The sequence below is a fragment of the Papio anubis genome, chromosome 12 (genome assembly GCF_008728515.1).
Source record: "Papio anubis isolate 15944 chromosome 12, Panubis1.0, whole genome shotgun sequence".
Taxonomy (NCBI): domain Eukaryota; kingdom Metazoa; phylum Chordata; class Mammalia; order Primates; family Cercopithecidae; genus Papio; species Papio anubis.
This window is the reverse complement of record NC_044987.1, coordinates 57,609,397-57,625,659: the sequence shown is the minus strand read 5'-3', so window position 1 is coordinate 57,625,659 and position 16,263 is coordinate 57,609,397. Positions and strand designations below refer to the sequence as shown.

The window sequence follows — 16,263 nt, the reverse complement described above, 5'->3', positions numbered from 1 at the left end:
GCCAGCCTGTGGGTGTGAGAGGGTGAGTTGCTGGCGCGTCCCGGGACCCGTTCCTGGTGGAATGCCACACCAGTGCATGGAACCCCGGGAGTTGGGCCCTGCACCTCAGGCTGACTGTGACCTGGGGGTGGCAGGGCCTCCCCTCTCCCTACAAGCTGAGAGCTCGAGAAGCTGGATGCTCTGATGACCTAGTTGGCAGCTGTGTCCACGTTTGGCTGAAAACAGGAATTTCTGCCTCACTGGGGGTCTTGGCCAGGTGAGCAAACTCCCCTGTTTGTCAGGAAAAGGGGTCAGGGACCTGGTGGGCTCCCTGCTGGAGCAGAGGCCCGCAGACCCTGGGCTGAGGTCAGCCTAAGCGCTTGCCTTCCCCTTAGGCCTTAATGGAGCACCTACTGTGTGCCAGAGGGTGGGGCTCTCTCCTCTCTCTCCCAGCCCTACCCCATGAAATAGGCGTTTAGAATTTCCCTTTGCAGACTGGGAGCCAGGAGCGGGAATGGGGAGGTGAGAAGGCATGGACCAGAGAAATGGAAGAATCTCCAGAAGGCAGAGCTGCCAACCCTGGGTCCAGGGGCTGCCAGGCCAAGGGAAGGGGTCCAGGGTGCCTGGGGGTGGGGAGGAAAAGCATCACTGAGCGGGAGCTTTCGGGAGAGGCAGTCAGGGAAGGGAAGGGCAAAGGCACAGTGCCAGGCTGCTGACAGGGGGAAGTGGAAGGTGTGAGGCCAGAGGAACAAGCACCCCCTGCTCTGTGTGCTCTGCCCTGGCCTGTCACGCCTCTCAGTGCTCCCCTACCCAGGTGAGGCTGCTTCTGTCCCACACCCCACATTCACCCTCCAACTCCAAGCCAGGAACCAGGTATGTTTTCTTCCAAGTTCAACCTTGATCTGCAGCCTGGCTGATCACTGAATTCTCCAGTCCATGGGGACCTTTAGCCCTCTACCTAGGGAGGCCTCTGGGTACCAGAGTTGGACTTTCAGGAGGGATGGGGCTGGAGACAGAGATGTGGGTCATCAGAGCAATGGGGTGTTTCAGCAATGAGGCCACGGTGTTCCCAAGGGAAAAGGGCCTAGGATGGAGCTATCACCACTTACAGCTGGCTCGAGGAAGATGAGCAAAGACCCTGAAAAGGAGTGGCCTGGGAGGGAGGAGACGGCTTCCTGTGTGGGATCACAGCTGTGGGGAGAGCATGCCCAGCAGGAGTATGGGTGGGGGGCCTGCTGCACAGGGCCTAGGGAGAGGAGGTCTGAAAAGTGTGCAGAGTTTGGCAAAGAATACCCCTGACGCTGGTAGCAAGGGCAGCATGGAGCTGGGAGGGGCTGAAGGCAGCTCCAGGTGGGTTGAGAACGGGAGGGGCCGGAAGGGAAGCTGGTCTATCAAGAGCAGGAGGAGGAAGGGGAAAATGGCTGAGGGGCTTCTCACTATTTTTAAGATGGGCAAGACTTGAGTCCAGCTGAAGTCTGAGAGGAAGATGTAAATAGAGAGGGAGAGGCTGGAGGCAGAAGAGAGCATGATGGGGCTGGGGACCCCGAGGAGGAGGGGCAGTGCAGCCTCTGAGATGGGGCACAGAGGGCTGAGCACAGAGAAGGGGAGGGGGCCTGTAGCTGTAGCAGGAAGGAAACAAACAGAAGCCCCCAGCCTCTCAGCCCTGGGGTGGGGAGCACGCTCGCCTGTTGAGTGTAGGGTGACAGAGGTGTAGCAGGGGCCGTGCTAGTGGCTGCAGCTCCAAGGTCCAGGGTGGTGCTGGCCCAGAGCCTCAGTGTCCTCAGGGATTTGCCATGAGGATTGAATGACCGTAATGGGATTGAGAGGCAGGGTTCAAGTGGATGCGATGAAGCGGGTTGCAAAGAGGAGGCTGGCGGCCACACTGCTTCTCCAAAATTAGTTTTTAATACATTCAGGTAGGTTATGCAAAGAGTTGGTCCCGAGGCCTGGGCTGCGGCCTGGGTCCTGGGAATTGACAGCAGCATTGTGTAGTGTTTTCAAAGATCAGGCGTGAGGACCCACACCTTGGCCTCCAGGCCTAAGGAAGAGTGTCACGTGCAGTAGCACCTGTGGTTGTGATCCCAACCAGGACTGGGTCTGCCTGGGTGCTCCACACATCACCAGGGCCTAGCCCTGGCTCTGCCCATTGACTCTCCCTTAACTTCCTCTGGGCCTCGGTGTTCTCCTCTGTAAAATGGGGTGGAGAGAGTGGCATTTTCATTTTCTTGCACATTACTGAGCCCACATCATGAGCCAGACTGTGGGCCAAGCACAGGTAAGATGATGAAGACAGCAACACAAGGTCTTGAGTTGGTCCCAGCGTGTCCATTCTTCCCAGACAGCTCATGACTCCATGCTATGAGGGATAGGGGGTTATCTGGGTGAGCCTTTCTACCTATTTTTCCAAGAGGGAAAAAAAAAATCCTTGCATGAGGAGGCACAGAAAGGAAGTTTGGAGCCAGCATTATCTTGTGATGTGACAGCCAAGAGAGGACATCACTCTGGTCCAACCCCCAATCTCACCCCCAAATAGGGCTTTTTTTTTCCCCAGAGGCTCTGTATAGCTCTCCACAAGTTTCATTCTCTTCCTAAGCCTCAGTTTCCCCATCTGTGCAATGGGGAGGTTGGATTCAATAGTCTCAAACTCCAGGCTCTGCTCAATAGAGGAAAAGGGAGTGAGAGCATGCAAGAGCACAGAGAACAGGAGAACCCACACCAGGGTGGAAAGGATGGAAGGAGGGAAACTAAGGCAGAGAAGGAGAGCGCCTGCAGCTGCCTGCCTGGGAGAGAGGAGAGAGCAGGTGTGCATAGCACAGGATACTTCCAGACCCTGCTCGGGCTATGTGGAGCCACTTCCTGTCCACTTAACGGCCTGCAGCCCCTGCAGTGGCAAAGATCAGGCCCTGGAGACAGAAGGATGAGGGTTTGAATCTCACCTAAGGCATTAGTTAGCTGGGGCCCTGGAAGGAGATTTGTAGAACTTCAGTTTCCTCTTTTACAAAATGGGGATAAAATACCAACCTCCAAGGGCTGTCATATAGGGGCAGACACAGGCTTGGATTCACATCCACATCTGCCAAGCTGGGTGCAAAACAGAATCAGATATCTAAGGTTTTAGCTCCTGGCTTAGCAGCCAAGGCGGGGCTGCGATGGAGAAGGGCTGGGCAGGGACGGCGCTTAGAGCAGTACTGGGGTCAGGCTGTGTAACATGAGAGTGCCAGGCAGGGAGACGGCCTGTCCAGAGCAGGAGACGGAATGGTCCAGCGCCGGGCTGGACCCCTTAACCAGACCCTGCTGGAGCCGCCACGGCCCGCCTAACAGCACCAGATCCAAGACACACTTGTATGGCTCCAATTCTCTCTTCCGGTCATAAGCTTTTCATTTTCAGAGAGACTGAAAGTCATTATCAGAAGATGTGACAAACAGTCTGCTTGGAAATGTCTCAGACAAATCCTCCCAGGCTTGGCCCTCTCTCACCCTGGCATGGCTGGGGCAGGACTCTTCACATCGAACCAGCGGGGCCTGCCGAGCTCCGGAGCCCCGGGCTTTCACACCTCAGGCCCTAAGCACACTGCGTGGTCACCACGCGGCTCTGTAGCACTCCCTCCTACCAGACTGGGAGATTCTTGAGGGCGGGAGTGTATCTCATTTCCCAGCATTCCCAGTGCCCAGAGCAGAGTGTGGCACAAAGTAGATGCTCAGTGAAGATTTGTTGATCTGATAGGTCAACATTATTCCCTGCTGTCCCTGAAACCGCCCAACTTCTGGCTTCCACAGCTGGACCCAAAGTGCAGCCCGGGAAGGGGGGTCACCCGCTGATGCAGCAGGCGGCAGAGAAAGGTGTCCCGGGTTGCAATTTGGAGACCAGAGTTCTGGGATCCTGGGTCACTGTGTGACCTTGAGTCAGTCCTCACTCTTCTCTGTACCTCAGGCTCCCCCATTGACCTAGAGTGTCTCCTGGCTTCTTTAGGCTTTATACTGTTGGTTAAACTTCTGCCGGCGGACACAGCAGCAGGTGGCCAGCGTGGTGAGGAGGATGGCAGAGACCAGTATGAAGGTGAGGATGATGATGAGGTTGATGTTCTTGAGCCCCCCCTTCTCACAGTCCTCGGGACGCACGTGGCTCAGGGACACCTCCTCCTGGGAGCTGAAGCGGCAGATCAGGTCCTGGGTGGCGTCCACGTCCACACGGCCCTGGTGCAGCTGGGCTGCCAGCCAGCCATTGCCACAGCAGCTGAGTGGATTCCCCTGCAGGTAGAGGCGCCGGAGGCTGGTCTCCAGGCCACCCATGGCACTGCCTGGCAGGAGGCTGAAGCTGTTGTTTCTCAGGTCCAGCACCTCCAGTGACACAGCCTGTGTCCAGGCGGGAAGGTGGCTCAGGCGGTTCTCGGCAAGATTGAGCCGCTTGAGACAGATGAAGCAGGGCAGGTCCACCTGCAGGACCGTCAACCCATTGCCCTGCAGTGCCAGGACTTCCAAGGAGGCCTCCAGGCCTGTCAAGGCCCCCGTGGCCACCTCCAGCCCAGGGTTGGAAGAAAGGTCCAGCTCAGTCAGTGGGGTATGGAGGAAGGCCCCTGCCCTGAGCAGCTCTATCTCATTATCCACCAGGCTCAGGCTGCGGAGGGAGGCGATGCCAGAGAAGGCCACACAGCTGGCGGGGCCAGGCTCATTCGGCCCCCCACAGGGGCTGACCCGGTTCCCCTGCAGGTTGAGCCGCTGCAGGCTGGCCAGGTTGGCAAAGGTGTATGGAGGCAGGTCCCGCAGGGCATTGCCCTGTAGGAGCAGCGTCCGCAAGGACCCCAGGGCTCTGGCGCCCAGTTCCAGTGTCTCCAGGGCATTGTGGCTTAAATCAAGGAGCATCAGGCAGGGCAGGGAGCCTGAGCGCCGGGCCTCAAAGGTCCGCAAGCAGTTTCTGCTGAGGTTCAGGAAGCACAGGGAGGTCAGGTGCTCAAGAAAGCTGTCAGGGATGAGTTCAATCTCATTGTAGCTCAAATCCAGATTCAAGAGCTGGGAAAGGGGGCGGGCACTGGCATTCCCATTGGGGGTTGAGAGGGGCAGGGCTGACCAGCCCTCGGAAGGCGCGTGGATGCCCTTGCTGTCCTGGGGTGGCCCTGTGGGGAGCCGGATGAGGTTGTTGGACAAGTTCAGGTAGATGAGTCTCGGGAGCGCGGCCAGGTCGGGGAAATGGAGCAGTTTGTTCTCCCGCAGGTCAAGCCAGGTGAGCTGGAACTCGGCCTGGGGCTGGGAGGCCGTCTGAAAGGCCTCAATGCTGTTGCAGCTCAGGTCCAGCACCCGCAGCTGCTGAAGGCTGAAGTCGGAGATGCAGGTGAGGGAATTCCTGGAGAGGTTGAGATGGGTCAGGTGGGGCAGGCCCTCGAAGGCGCCATCCTCGATGTCCATCAGCACGTTGCTATGCAGGTCAAGCTGCTCCAGCGCAGGCATGTCCCGGAAGGTGTGGCGGGTGAGGCGAGTCAGACTGTTCTCCGCCAGTGAGAGGGTATGCAGGCTGGGTGCCTCCCCTAGCAGCCGCTCCAGCAGGCCGCTGTACAGGCTGTTCCCAGACAGGTCCAGGGAGGTCACACGTGGCAGGGGGCCCAGACCACCGGCACTCAGCGCAGTGGCCATCGCCAGCCGGTTGTGAGCCAGGCTGAGGTGCTCCAGGTGGGTCAGGGCCTGGAAGGCTCCTGGCTGGAGGAAGTTGATCTCATTGGCGCTCAGGTCCAGGTGACGAAGTGCCGTGTAGAAGCCCAGGGGTGAGGCCAGGATACTCCGCAGCTGGTTCCCAGAGAGATCAAGGGTCTCAGTGTCCGGCGGGAGCACCAAGGGGACCTGGAGCAGGCCCAGACCCTGGCACGAGACCTTCTTGTCCACCTGGGGAGGGGCAGGGTGGGGAGACAGCTGGCATAAGTGGGCGCGGTAGGGGATAAAACCAGACACGTTTATCCAGGAACCCTGCCTGGCTGGGAACCCTTCTCCCATGGACTCCCAGAATGCTCAACTTTCCCTCACCGCAGCCTGATCACCCCATGCCTGGATGACCCATCCGGCTCCCTGCCCCATCTCTGGCACCCAGCACAGTGCTGGGCATTAAGGAAGGAACTCGATGAAGTTTCTACGGGTGGATAGATGGAGAGATGACAGACAGATAGAAGGACAAATAAACTAACAAAGAAACCCTGTACTTATTATTACCCCTCTTACAGGAAACAGCCATATATCCCACAGAGTGACCCCAAGCCAGTGAGCAGCAGGGCACAGCAGGGACCCAAGGCTCCTGGTTCTATGCAGAGAGTTAAATTTCCAGGGGCAGGATGGGAATTTCTCCACTTTGGGAGAAATGTTTCCAAAAGGGAAAACTGTAATTTGTGCTCTGTCATCAGTTTTTATCTTGGCCTCAGACCTCATTCAGGCTCTCGTGTCGTGGGCAGAACCTGGGTCCCGGGGCCTGCCTTCCTTGTGGATGCTTCCCAGGTGTGGCCTCCTCTCTGTTGCTGTTACCTGCTAGGGGGTGGCTTTCTTCCCAGGCTGGGTCAGGGGACTAGGCCCCTGGAGGTGGGAAGGGGCAGGGAAAAGATGGCCAGAGCCAAATCCACAGTCTTTGGTGATGAGACCATGTTTGTGCTGTGCGACCTCCAGGAAGTCACATAACCACTGTTTTCTTACGTCCTTCCCCAGCAGCCACTCAACATTTGACATCTTCGTTAATACTTTCAGGCCTGTGGTCCCATTGGTCTTTACCACAGCCCGTGCATCTGATACGATCACCCCATTTACAGAAATCTAGGCTCAGGGAGGGGAAGGGAGGTGCCAGAATTGCCCAGCTGGTGAGGAGCAGAGCTGGGATTTGAACCCAGGTTTTTTAACAACCAAAGGCCTCACTCTTGTTCTTCCGCAGATGTGCCTTCTGGGACCAAAATTCTTTCTGTGCAAATGCAGGTCTCCCTTTTCTCTTCCAGGCCTCCAGGAACCCCAGCCTTTCCCAGAAAAGAGTCTGACTTCCACAATCACCGGGCTCAGGCTCACTGCCCCCAGCTTCTGTCTCCACTGACCCATTCTGGCCCATTCACTGCTAAATGCCTGACAACGGCTCAAAAGCTCCACTCTGACTATGAGGCAGCTTGGCTTAAACTTCTCCATGGTGAAGTCCAGGACCCTCAGCAGGGCCTTCGAGGCTGTTTGTAGCCCCTGCCAACCTGTCCCCCACCTCCCACCCCAGCCCACATGCAGTGACCACAGCTGACCACTGCCCATCATGCCCTCCCACACCCACTGCTGAGCCTCCTCCCTGAGCTGGATATGCCATCCCCAACCAGATCCACATGTGAACTCTTCATGTTGAGCTTCAGGGCCTCCTCTACCAGGGAGCCCTCCCTGACTGTGCTTCCTCTCAGAGCTTTGCCCCGCTGAATTGTGGCTGTTTGTGTGGGGACCTGCTAGACAGCGAGCTCAGAGCAAACAGGGACTGGTTTGGTGGATGTGGATGCCTTGGACCTGACTAGCAAGTCAATTTTTCCTAATGAATGAGTCCCAGGCATCATCGGTTTAGTAAAGGTCTGAGGCACTGAATCAATCACTTCTCTGGGAGGAAAGAAAATGGATGATTGATATTTTCAGAATATAGTCAAAGACGGCTAGAGCAAGAAGAGTTCAGCTCACCCACTTCCCAGATGGGGACACTGAGGCCTGAAGATGGCAGTGACTTGCATGAATTCACAGTGAGCCAGTGGCTGAGCTGGTAGGGAAGGAACACAAGCTGGCGTGTTCCTCTCCTGGTCCAGCTCTGCGCTTCCTCCTGAGAGCCCCAAGGTGAGTAGGCGGAGGAAGAGACCTGCCCAGCCTCAGGCCTCTGTGTGGCTCTTCCTACTCCATGCAGCACAATGACTCCATGTAGCCGCCAAGGGAGGCAGCTTCACAGGGGCCTCAGGAGGCCCAGGGATGCCCCGGCAGTTGGGCACTTGTGAGAACCTGAAACCTGCCTGGCTGCCTTGCCCATCCTTGCCCTTCCTCCCTCACAACCTCTCTGCCTGCAGGGGCCACTAAACAGAGCCTCCTCCTCACAGCCCTTACCCCCTGGGGCATTCCTTATTTAAAGCAGAAACAAGGAAATGACCTGTGGTGGAGCCCCAGCTGTGTCAGGCTTCGTGCTGAGTGCAGAGGCCCCTACCTTCCCAATTAAATCTTCCCAGGCATTGTTCACCCTGCTCCTATTGTACCTCTAACGAAACTGAGGCTGAGGGGAGTGGGCTGCCCAAGATCAGACAGGCAGGGGCTCAAAACTCCCATTTGCAAATTCCTTTTCCTATTGGTGCCAGCCAAGTTCTGACCACTGGGCCCTCAGCTGGTCGGCACAGCAAAGAGCATCAGGGACCCACTTACTGAGTGTTACAGTGTGGGGGGCACTCTGCGGTGCCCCACGTGTTACCCCCGGGCAAGTGGAGAGGCATACTGCCTCTGGATAGGCAAAGGCTCCCTGGGGCACTAGCCCCTGAGACTTGATCCAGGACACAAAGTTTGCCAAGCCCACAGCCCAAGTCTTCCTCTCCATTCAGAGGCCCAAGACCCCTGCTCTGGAAGCCCAGGGGGCCTGCTGCTGGGCAGGGCTGCACTGGGATGCCCAGCTCCCCAGTCCAGTCCAGGAAAGAGCGTGAAGTCCAGGATGGTGCTCAGAGCTCCACTTCCAGGGTCTCCATGCCTCCTTCAGCTCTGAGCTCCCAGCATTGCCTGGCTTATAGTGGGAGGGAATTGGAGGAATTGGCCCTTGGCCAGAGTTTAGAGCTCCCACCCACTGTTCTGGGCTATCAGGATACCATTGCCCAGCTTCCTTTTTGTAAAACAAAGACTTGCCATCCAACTCCATTTCACCACCTGATCATGGGAGGAAAGCAGAGTAGGGAGAGGCACCAGGCAGTGAACAGTGGCAAAGGCAGCTGGGTTCGAATCCTGTAGGTCCCTGGTGGGTTACACGTCTTCCCCTTCCCCTCCCGTGTGTATTATCCCCATGCTGGTTCAGAAAGTGCTTTCCTATCTCTTATCTCATTTCCCCAGACTCCAAAACTCACTCGCTTCCCGTCTGCCTGTTGGGTGGTTAAGGTCTTTCCCCTCTGAGCCTCATCTCCCTGAGGTAGTTTGTATTTGGTGACGTCTGAGGCCTTCTCTGCCCGTAATTCTGGGCTCCGGGAATCTTAGAAGGGCTCTGAAGAGCAAGAAAGGTGGTGGCAACAGGAGACACTGCACCCCCAGGGAAGGGCTGCGGGCAGGCAGCTGCCGGCACTTCCTGCCTCCTGAAGCAGCTGCCGGTTCTGTGTCATAAGCTTCTTCGAGTCTCAGGTGCAAGAGGGGCTTCCGGAGGCCCTGCCCTTTCCCCAGCCAGGCTCTGGTCTCAGTGACTGCCCGGCCTTACAAGTGGACCTAGGTGTTCTCTTTGCCCTGTATCTCATAGAGTCACAAGAACTTTAGGGCTAGTTTCCCTGGCTTGGGACAGGAGAAAGGAATAGAAGCAAATCAGACTTGGTCCTTGCCCTAGGGAAGTTCATGGTCTGGCAGGTGAGACAGGCTTAGACCCTTTCACCAACCCCCACCACGTGCTCAGTCTTCTCTGTATTGAGATAGAGGGAAGCCTGGGGACCACAGGAACCCAGAGGAAGGTGTGATCAGACTAGGCCAGCCTGGGAGGGGCTTGGGGAGGCTTCCTGGAGATGGCAGCATTTGACCTGGGCAGTAAGGAGTGAGAGGCACCCCAGTGGGCAGTCCCAAGTCAAGGAGCCCAGTTAGGAAGGGGATTTGTCCCCAGGAGGGATGAGCACAGAGGAGCCCCTCCCAGCTGACCTACCCCAAATTCCCCATACATATATACATTCTAGATCCCCTAGCTGGGCCTACTGCTCTGTGGGGACAGCTTGGGGGAATACAGTGTAATATCAGCCTCACTGTTCCCAGCTGAATGACCTTGGAAAAGTCACAACCTCTCCAAGCCTCAGTCTCCTCCTTTGCAAAATGAGAATAATGGTGCTTACCTGGCAGGATTGTTGGGTAAACAAGGTGTTTAAACATTCTAGTAGGTGCTCATTAAATGCAAGGTACATTCCCTTTCCTCTCCTGACTCTTCTAACTTCTGGCTTTTGGGGCTGGGGCACTAGCACACCCTAGGGCAGGGAGGTGGGGGTGGCCCTCACCCTGTCTGGGCAGAGCATCTTACCATCTTACATGCCACTTTGTCTTGGTGTTGTGCAGCCAGGCCTAGGGTCAGCAGGGCCAGGAGCAGCAGGATCTGGGGGCTCATGGCTCTGTGTAGGGCAGAGAGGAAAGGGGAACACTGTAAGACCACTGGCTCCTTCCCACTGCCAGTCCCCACTCCCACCCATTCTGTGCCTGCCCTCGGAACCTCAGAGCACGGCTGGAGCTGGAGTAAAGGTGCTTTGAGCAGGGGAGAGCCGCGTGGGAAATGGGTCTGCAGCCCATCATAGTAGGCCTCTCACCCAGGCCAAGGAGCCACCTGTTACCCAGGGGAAGCAAGAGTTTTAAAGCGGCAGGTGACTTGGCCAGATGGGGGTTTTCAAAAGACCCCATCCGGCGGAAGACAGCCCGGAGGGGATGCACAGAAGGCTGACAGACCCTAAGGGTTACCCTAGGCCATGCTCAGGGCCAGGGAATGGGGGCATGGGGATGTAGAGGGGGTTTGGAGGGTGGGCCTCTGACTACATTTCCACCCAGGCCACACAAGTCCTCCATACCAGCTCCTCAGTCCCCATATGGAATTCGTCGTTTTCTGCCCACTCCCCCACCTTTATTTTGCCCTTTTCCTTTTGATTCTCTGATTCTCGAGCCCTTGCCATTGTTCAAGGCTTGGGCCCGGGCCTTGACAGGAAGCCCCACAGGAGGCCTGGCTGCCCCAGCACTGCTCTGCGGACTTCCCCAGGAGCAGCCTGGCAGGCCCTGTACTTTCACTGAAGCCACTCTCTGGCCTCCTGGGCCAGCCCTTCCTTCTGAGAGCAGCCAGGGGTGGGGCTAAGGGGACTGCACAGGCCCTCAGCACGGTCAAATCCCAGTGCTGCTGGAGGCTCACTCACCCCCTTACTAAGGACATCGGCCAAGTGCTAGGGATATACAAATCCATCCATGAATTTCATTCATTCATTCACACCTTTACTGAATACCTCCTCATGTCTGGCTCTGTGCTGGGAACCGGGAACTCAGAAAACAAATGAACACAAAAAAGAAGTGACAGCAATACAGAGAGTCTTAAAGAGGGACACAGAAAGCCTTCCAAGAGCACCAGGCGCACAGTCACCCATATCCGACTGCTCCCTCTTGTCTCCTCTACCTTCCTGCTGTGTGACCTTACAAGTCGCTTCACCTCTCTGAGCCTCAGTCTCCTCATTTGAGGTTAATGGCAGCCATGCCAAGTTTTGTTGAGAATCAAACGAGATGCCACTACCAGAGCCCCCATTATGCACTAGGCCCTCTTCTCGGCACTTTCTAGGCGTGAACTCATTCCATCCTCACAAAAATTCAATGACTTGGTTCCATGATCATTTTACAGAAGGGAAAAAGAAAGCTCAGCGAGCTTAGGTACTACACCTGAGGTCACGCGGTGAACAAGCCACTGGCCCAGGCAAGTCTGGATCCTGGGTCTGTGCCCTTCAAATTCACACTCTCAGGCCTCCCACAGTGGGTGCTCCCTGAGTGAGTGCTGAACCGCGATTTTGAAGGATGCTGCAGAAAAGGCATTTACAGGGCTTTTGAGGGCAGCGTCTTTGACTGTTGGAACCCACTAATGATGAGCTTTGGATGAAGATGGCTGCTGTGAATCCCATCTCGCTTGAAGGCATACAGACCACAGCCGGACCCGTGAACCCTATTCCCTGGCTCCCCTCAGGGCCACGGGCGCTGCCCCCGCAGCTGCTCTGCTCTCACCTGCATTACAGGTTGTGCTTTCACAGGAAACTTTGTTCTGCTGTTTAAAGAGCAGAACGCCACCGCCGGTTAAAAAGTTAGCATATTCAGAACTGAGTGAAAACCCCTTTGCAGGGCCTTCCAGGCCGTTGGGGAGCATGCCCTGCCCGGCCAGCTCTTCCCTCCAGCCTCCTTCCCCGGTGTCCCCTCTCACACTCTGGATTCTGGACATCTCACATTTCTATCAGTTCCCTGAGCAGATTTTCCCTGCCCCAAACCTTCACTTCCTCCCCTCTCCTCTTCTACTAAAGACCTCCTCATCCTTGGGGTCCCAGCTTAGATGGGCCAAGAGGTCTTCTTTGGTTCCCCAAGTCTGGGCTATGTCCTCCAGTCCTCCCAGAGCCCCCGAGCTTCCAGTGAGCACAGCACCAAGCCCTCCGTGGCTACTGTGCCCCACCCCCCTCCCATGGGAAGTGCCCCTAGAGAGGGGCTCACCGTCCTGAGATGCATCTCACAGCACACAGCAGGTCAGCAGCGGCACAGAGAACTGACACCAGGAGTATTGGTGACATGGGGTCGTTAGTGACAGCAGTTCTCCTTGGCTCTCCCTTCACCTCCCTGCCACATTCCCTTCCCCTATTTGTGCCATCAGTGGGCTCTGACTGCTCTCCCTGAAAAAGAGACCCCAGATCTTCCTACTTCCCTCTTGTCACTGCCACAGACTGAGATGCCACCCCAATACCGGCCTTAACCACAACACCCTGACCCCTTATAATCTGTCCTATACCTAGCAGCCAGAGAGATAAAATCATCTGTCAGACCCTAAACCTCTACTGTTTGAAAATCTCCAAGAAAATCCAGGCCATCCACAGTCTCCTCTCTGACTCTTGTCCATTTTCCCTTCCCTCACTAAATTCCAGCTTTCTTGCTGTTCCTTCAACACAGCAAATTCATTCCTGCCTCAGGGCCTTTGCTCCTGCGGTTTCCTCTCCCTGAATGCTCTTCCTCAGCTCCTCACATCATTTCCTCATCATTTATTTCTTATCATGTGGGAACAGGGGCCTACTAAGTAGGTGCTCACTAAAGACTAGTGAACAAGTGGCAAAGTCAGGGCAGAAGCTCAGCTGCAGCAGACTGAGTAGAGAGTGCCAGGTGAGGACAAGGAAGGGTCCTAGGCCCTTATTTCCCCTTCCTCTGCCAAACCCCACTCTATCCCCAAGGTGGCCCTGTGCACATCCAGAAGGGACCGTCCCTGCAGCACATGGGCACTCTGTCCTGGCATCTGACAGGAAGGGCCCCTCAGCTGTGGGCCCTCCTCAGTGGTGCCCAAGACTACTCTCTCTCAAAAAGGAGGACGGTGTCACTTAGACCCAGGCATGCATCCAAAGCCCACCACTCACCAGCTCTGCTCCCTAGGGTAAATTCCTTCATTTCTTGGTGCCCCAGTGTCCTGTTGCAGGGCAGGCAGCTGGGTTCCAGTTCTGCCACTGGCCAACCCCAACTATTGTGATGATCCAGCAAATAATAGCAGCAAAGGTGCCCTGCATCCTCACTGTCCTTCCAGCTGGCACAGTGACCCTCGCAGGGCTGAGCATCCCAGGTGAGGTGTGCTCAGTGGGGAGGCCCCAAGCCTGCAGACAAGTGGCCTGGGCAAGAGGAGGCAGAAAAGTGCTAAAGAATGTGTGTGTGTGTGTGCGTGTGTGTGTGTGAGAGAGAGAGAGAGACAGAGAGAGAAGAGAGCAGGGGTAAGAGAGCAGGGGTACGGGGGGCAATGACTACTATCACAATAAGCCCACCCCTACATTTAAGGATGTTAGACAGTCTTTTAAGCACTTGACCTATATCACCTCTTTTAATTCTCACAATCACCTATTGAGGCAATTACTGTAATTCCCATTTTACAGTTGAGAAAACAGGTTCCGAAAAGTGAAGTGACTTACCCTCAGAGTCACCCAGCTCATAAGGGCTTTGGAGCTCGGATTTATCCAGTTCTACATGACCTGAATACTGTGTTTTCTCCAGCACAAGCTGAGCCGACTCCCCCCATAGAACTGTCTTCTTTTGCCCATGAAGAAAAGGAGGCTCAGAGAGGTGACTTACCTAAAGTCACACAAGGAGCAAACAGCAGGGTCAGGATCAGAATCCAGTTCATCTACCTCCAAAGCAAATGTTTCCACTATAACGGACCAAGGTCTCCTTCCCTAAGCCCTGCCAACGACCCCTCACATGCAGGAGCAGGGCAGACTAGCTCACAGTCTGGGCTCTGAGGTCCTCTCTCCCTCCTCTCGGCCTCAGCTGACTTACTGGCAGAGTGGGGTCCTGGGAGAGCTGCTGCGGACGTTCCTGTCAAGCAGTGAATCACTAAGGGCAAGCCTCGTTCTGGAGACATGTGCATCCCACGGGGGAATTAGACCTTAACCCAAAGGAATGTGGCTGTGATGGCGGAATTTCAGGCAGCTCGGGGTGGGGGTGGGGGTCCCTCACATCTTACCAGCCATGAAGAAGGCTGGCTTCAGAGCCCCTTGCAGAGCGGTAGGTGCCTCCCACCCCACTACGAGAAATGGGCAGGCCATCTAGTGCTGTGGGATGGGCAGCCCCACGCCTGGCCGGGATCGGAACGTTGCAGGAAACGTGAATTCAAATTCCGGTCTGCCCTTGCCTAGCTGTGTGTTCCTGGGCAAGTCCGGTCTTCAGGCCTTTGTTTTCCCAGCTGTCAAATGGGAACCTCGGCCTCACACCTTTGCGGGAAAGTTCCGCGGAGATAGGAGCCTTGGGGGCCTCCCAGGAACCGAGGGAGGGTCAGCCCCAGCCCCACGCGCGCAGTGGGGACGGCGGGAGGGTAGGGTTTGGGGGGCGTCTCGCGGGACCAGACCCCGCCCTGCGCTCGCGAGGGGCGCGCAACAGTGCGCCCCCCGAGGGCCGGCCACCTCGCCCGCCTGGCGGCTCCTACCTGGCTCAGCGCGGCCGCAGTTCCTCTCCCGGGCAGTCTCGGCACATTTTGCGCAAACCCGCCCCCGGGTCCCACCCCGCGCCAGACCCCGGGGTCACGGCCCGAGGAGGCGCAGGCCGCTCAGCTGCCCCACCGGAGCCCCCGCGCTCCGGCTGCAATTTAAATACCTCTCCCGCCGGCCCGCCACGCCACGCCCCCCTCCGGCGAGGCCGCGGGGTCCTAGCGCCTGGCCCCGTGCCTCGGTTTATCCGGAGCTGGCGGAGGCTGACTGGGGCGGAGCGGCGAAGCATCTTCATCACCCTGGGACCTCGGCCGGGAAGGGGCGGGGACCCAGAGGGGTGAGATGAGAGGGCGGGAGGGAGAGGGGTCGCAGAGGAAGCGCCGTGGGAGCTAGGCCCGTCCCGGTGGCCGCCGCACGTGCAGTTCGCGGCCCCGCGGGGTCCGGAGAGGGGCGCGGTGGCTCTAGGAGCCGCAGGTCCACAGAGGAAATCCGGCCTGGCCCCGATTTCCCAGCTGCTGGCGCCGCCGCACTTAACGCGGGGGCAAACAGGCGAGGTGACGGCGGGGCTGAATGCGGAAGGAAATGACCCTTCTCTGGCCCTGGGGCGGCCGCGGAGGGGGTTCCCCGCACCAAGCCGTCCGCTCTGGTGGGTCCTGGCAGGTCACTTTTCCTCTCCGAACTGTGCTCTAGCGTCTAGACCCGTACTCCTCCATCATCTGCGGGGCCCTTCAACAGCCTGTGAAATAGCACCATCAAAGTCCTCAGCTTTCGGACGGAGAAACTGAGGCTAGGGCAGGGGCAGTGTGTACACATGAAAACCAATTGTCTGAGACTAGTAAGGTCCCTATTTATAGTTGGGGAAACTGAGGCTCAGAAAGGTTAAGTGGCATGTCCAAAGTCACACAGCTTGTAAGAATCAGGGATTTGAGCCCACTCTGTCCATAAAGCTAAGTCTGCTTCAGTTTGGGCATTATCTTGGCCGATTTTTTAAAGTATTGTGCAAATATAGGGTGGCGGTATTGTCGTTTAGATCGGAGGTTGAAGCAGATCTTCCCCAAAGCCACCCCTCTTCTAGATGCCTTGTCCCCACCAAATCACAGGTACCCTGCTCTGCTGCCTGTGGGCTCCAGGATGTGGGTCCCTAGAGGAGAGGGGCCCTGGCTGTCCTCCAGGTCCTGGTTCTGGGGGTGGAAGGTGCCTCTTCCACAGTGTTTCTCTTCCCTGATGGTCACCAGCCCTAGAGTGGGGTAGGGTGCCCCATTTTACAGGCATGAAAGTGACCACCCAGGGCCTTCTGGCAAATCAGGGTAAGGCTGGGCTCAGAAGTGGGATTTCCTGAAGTCCCTACAGTTACTGTCTTTTCTTCTGCCTGTTCAGTCTACTGTAGAGATGGATCTGAGCAGATGGGGTCAACCCAGAGAGGACAAGCTGTGACAGCAGG

General features: G+C 56.9%; 1 protein-coding gene across 4 annotated transcripts; it reads right to left on the bottom strand.

The window, feature by feature from the left end:
• Positions 1-1,862: 1,862 nt before the first annotated feature.
• On the bottom strand, positions 1,863-15,149 carry LRRC32 (leucine rich repeat containing 32). 4 transcript variants are annotated; one of them, XM_031653095.1, is made up of 4 exons: positions 14,822-14,970; positions 11,557-13,971; positions 10,175-10,262; positions 1,863-5,850 (listed from the first exon to the last, which is right to left on the bottom strand). In XM_031653095.1, exons 3-4 carry the CDS (start codon positions 10,256-10,258, stop codon positions 3,946-3,948), a joined length of 1,989 nt encoding a protein of 662 aa, XP_031508955.1. In that variant the 5' UTR covers positions 10,259-10,262; positions 11,557-13,971; positions 14,822-14,970; the 3' UTR covers positions 1,863-3,945. The 4 variants fall into 4 exon arrangements, with proteins under 4 accessions (XP_031508955.1, XP_003910494.1, XP_031508954.1 ...); XM_003910445.4 differs by lacking the exon at positions 11,557-13,971 and having other exon boundaries at positions 14,822-15,149; XM_031653094.1 differs by lacking the exon at positions 14,822-14,970 and having other exon boundaries at positions 11,557-14,730.
• Between the last annotated feature and the right edge of the window lie 1,114 nt (positions 15,150-16,263).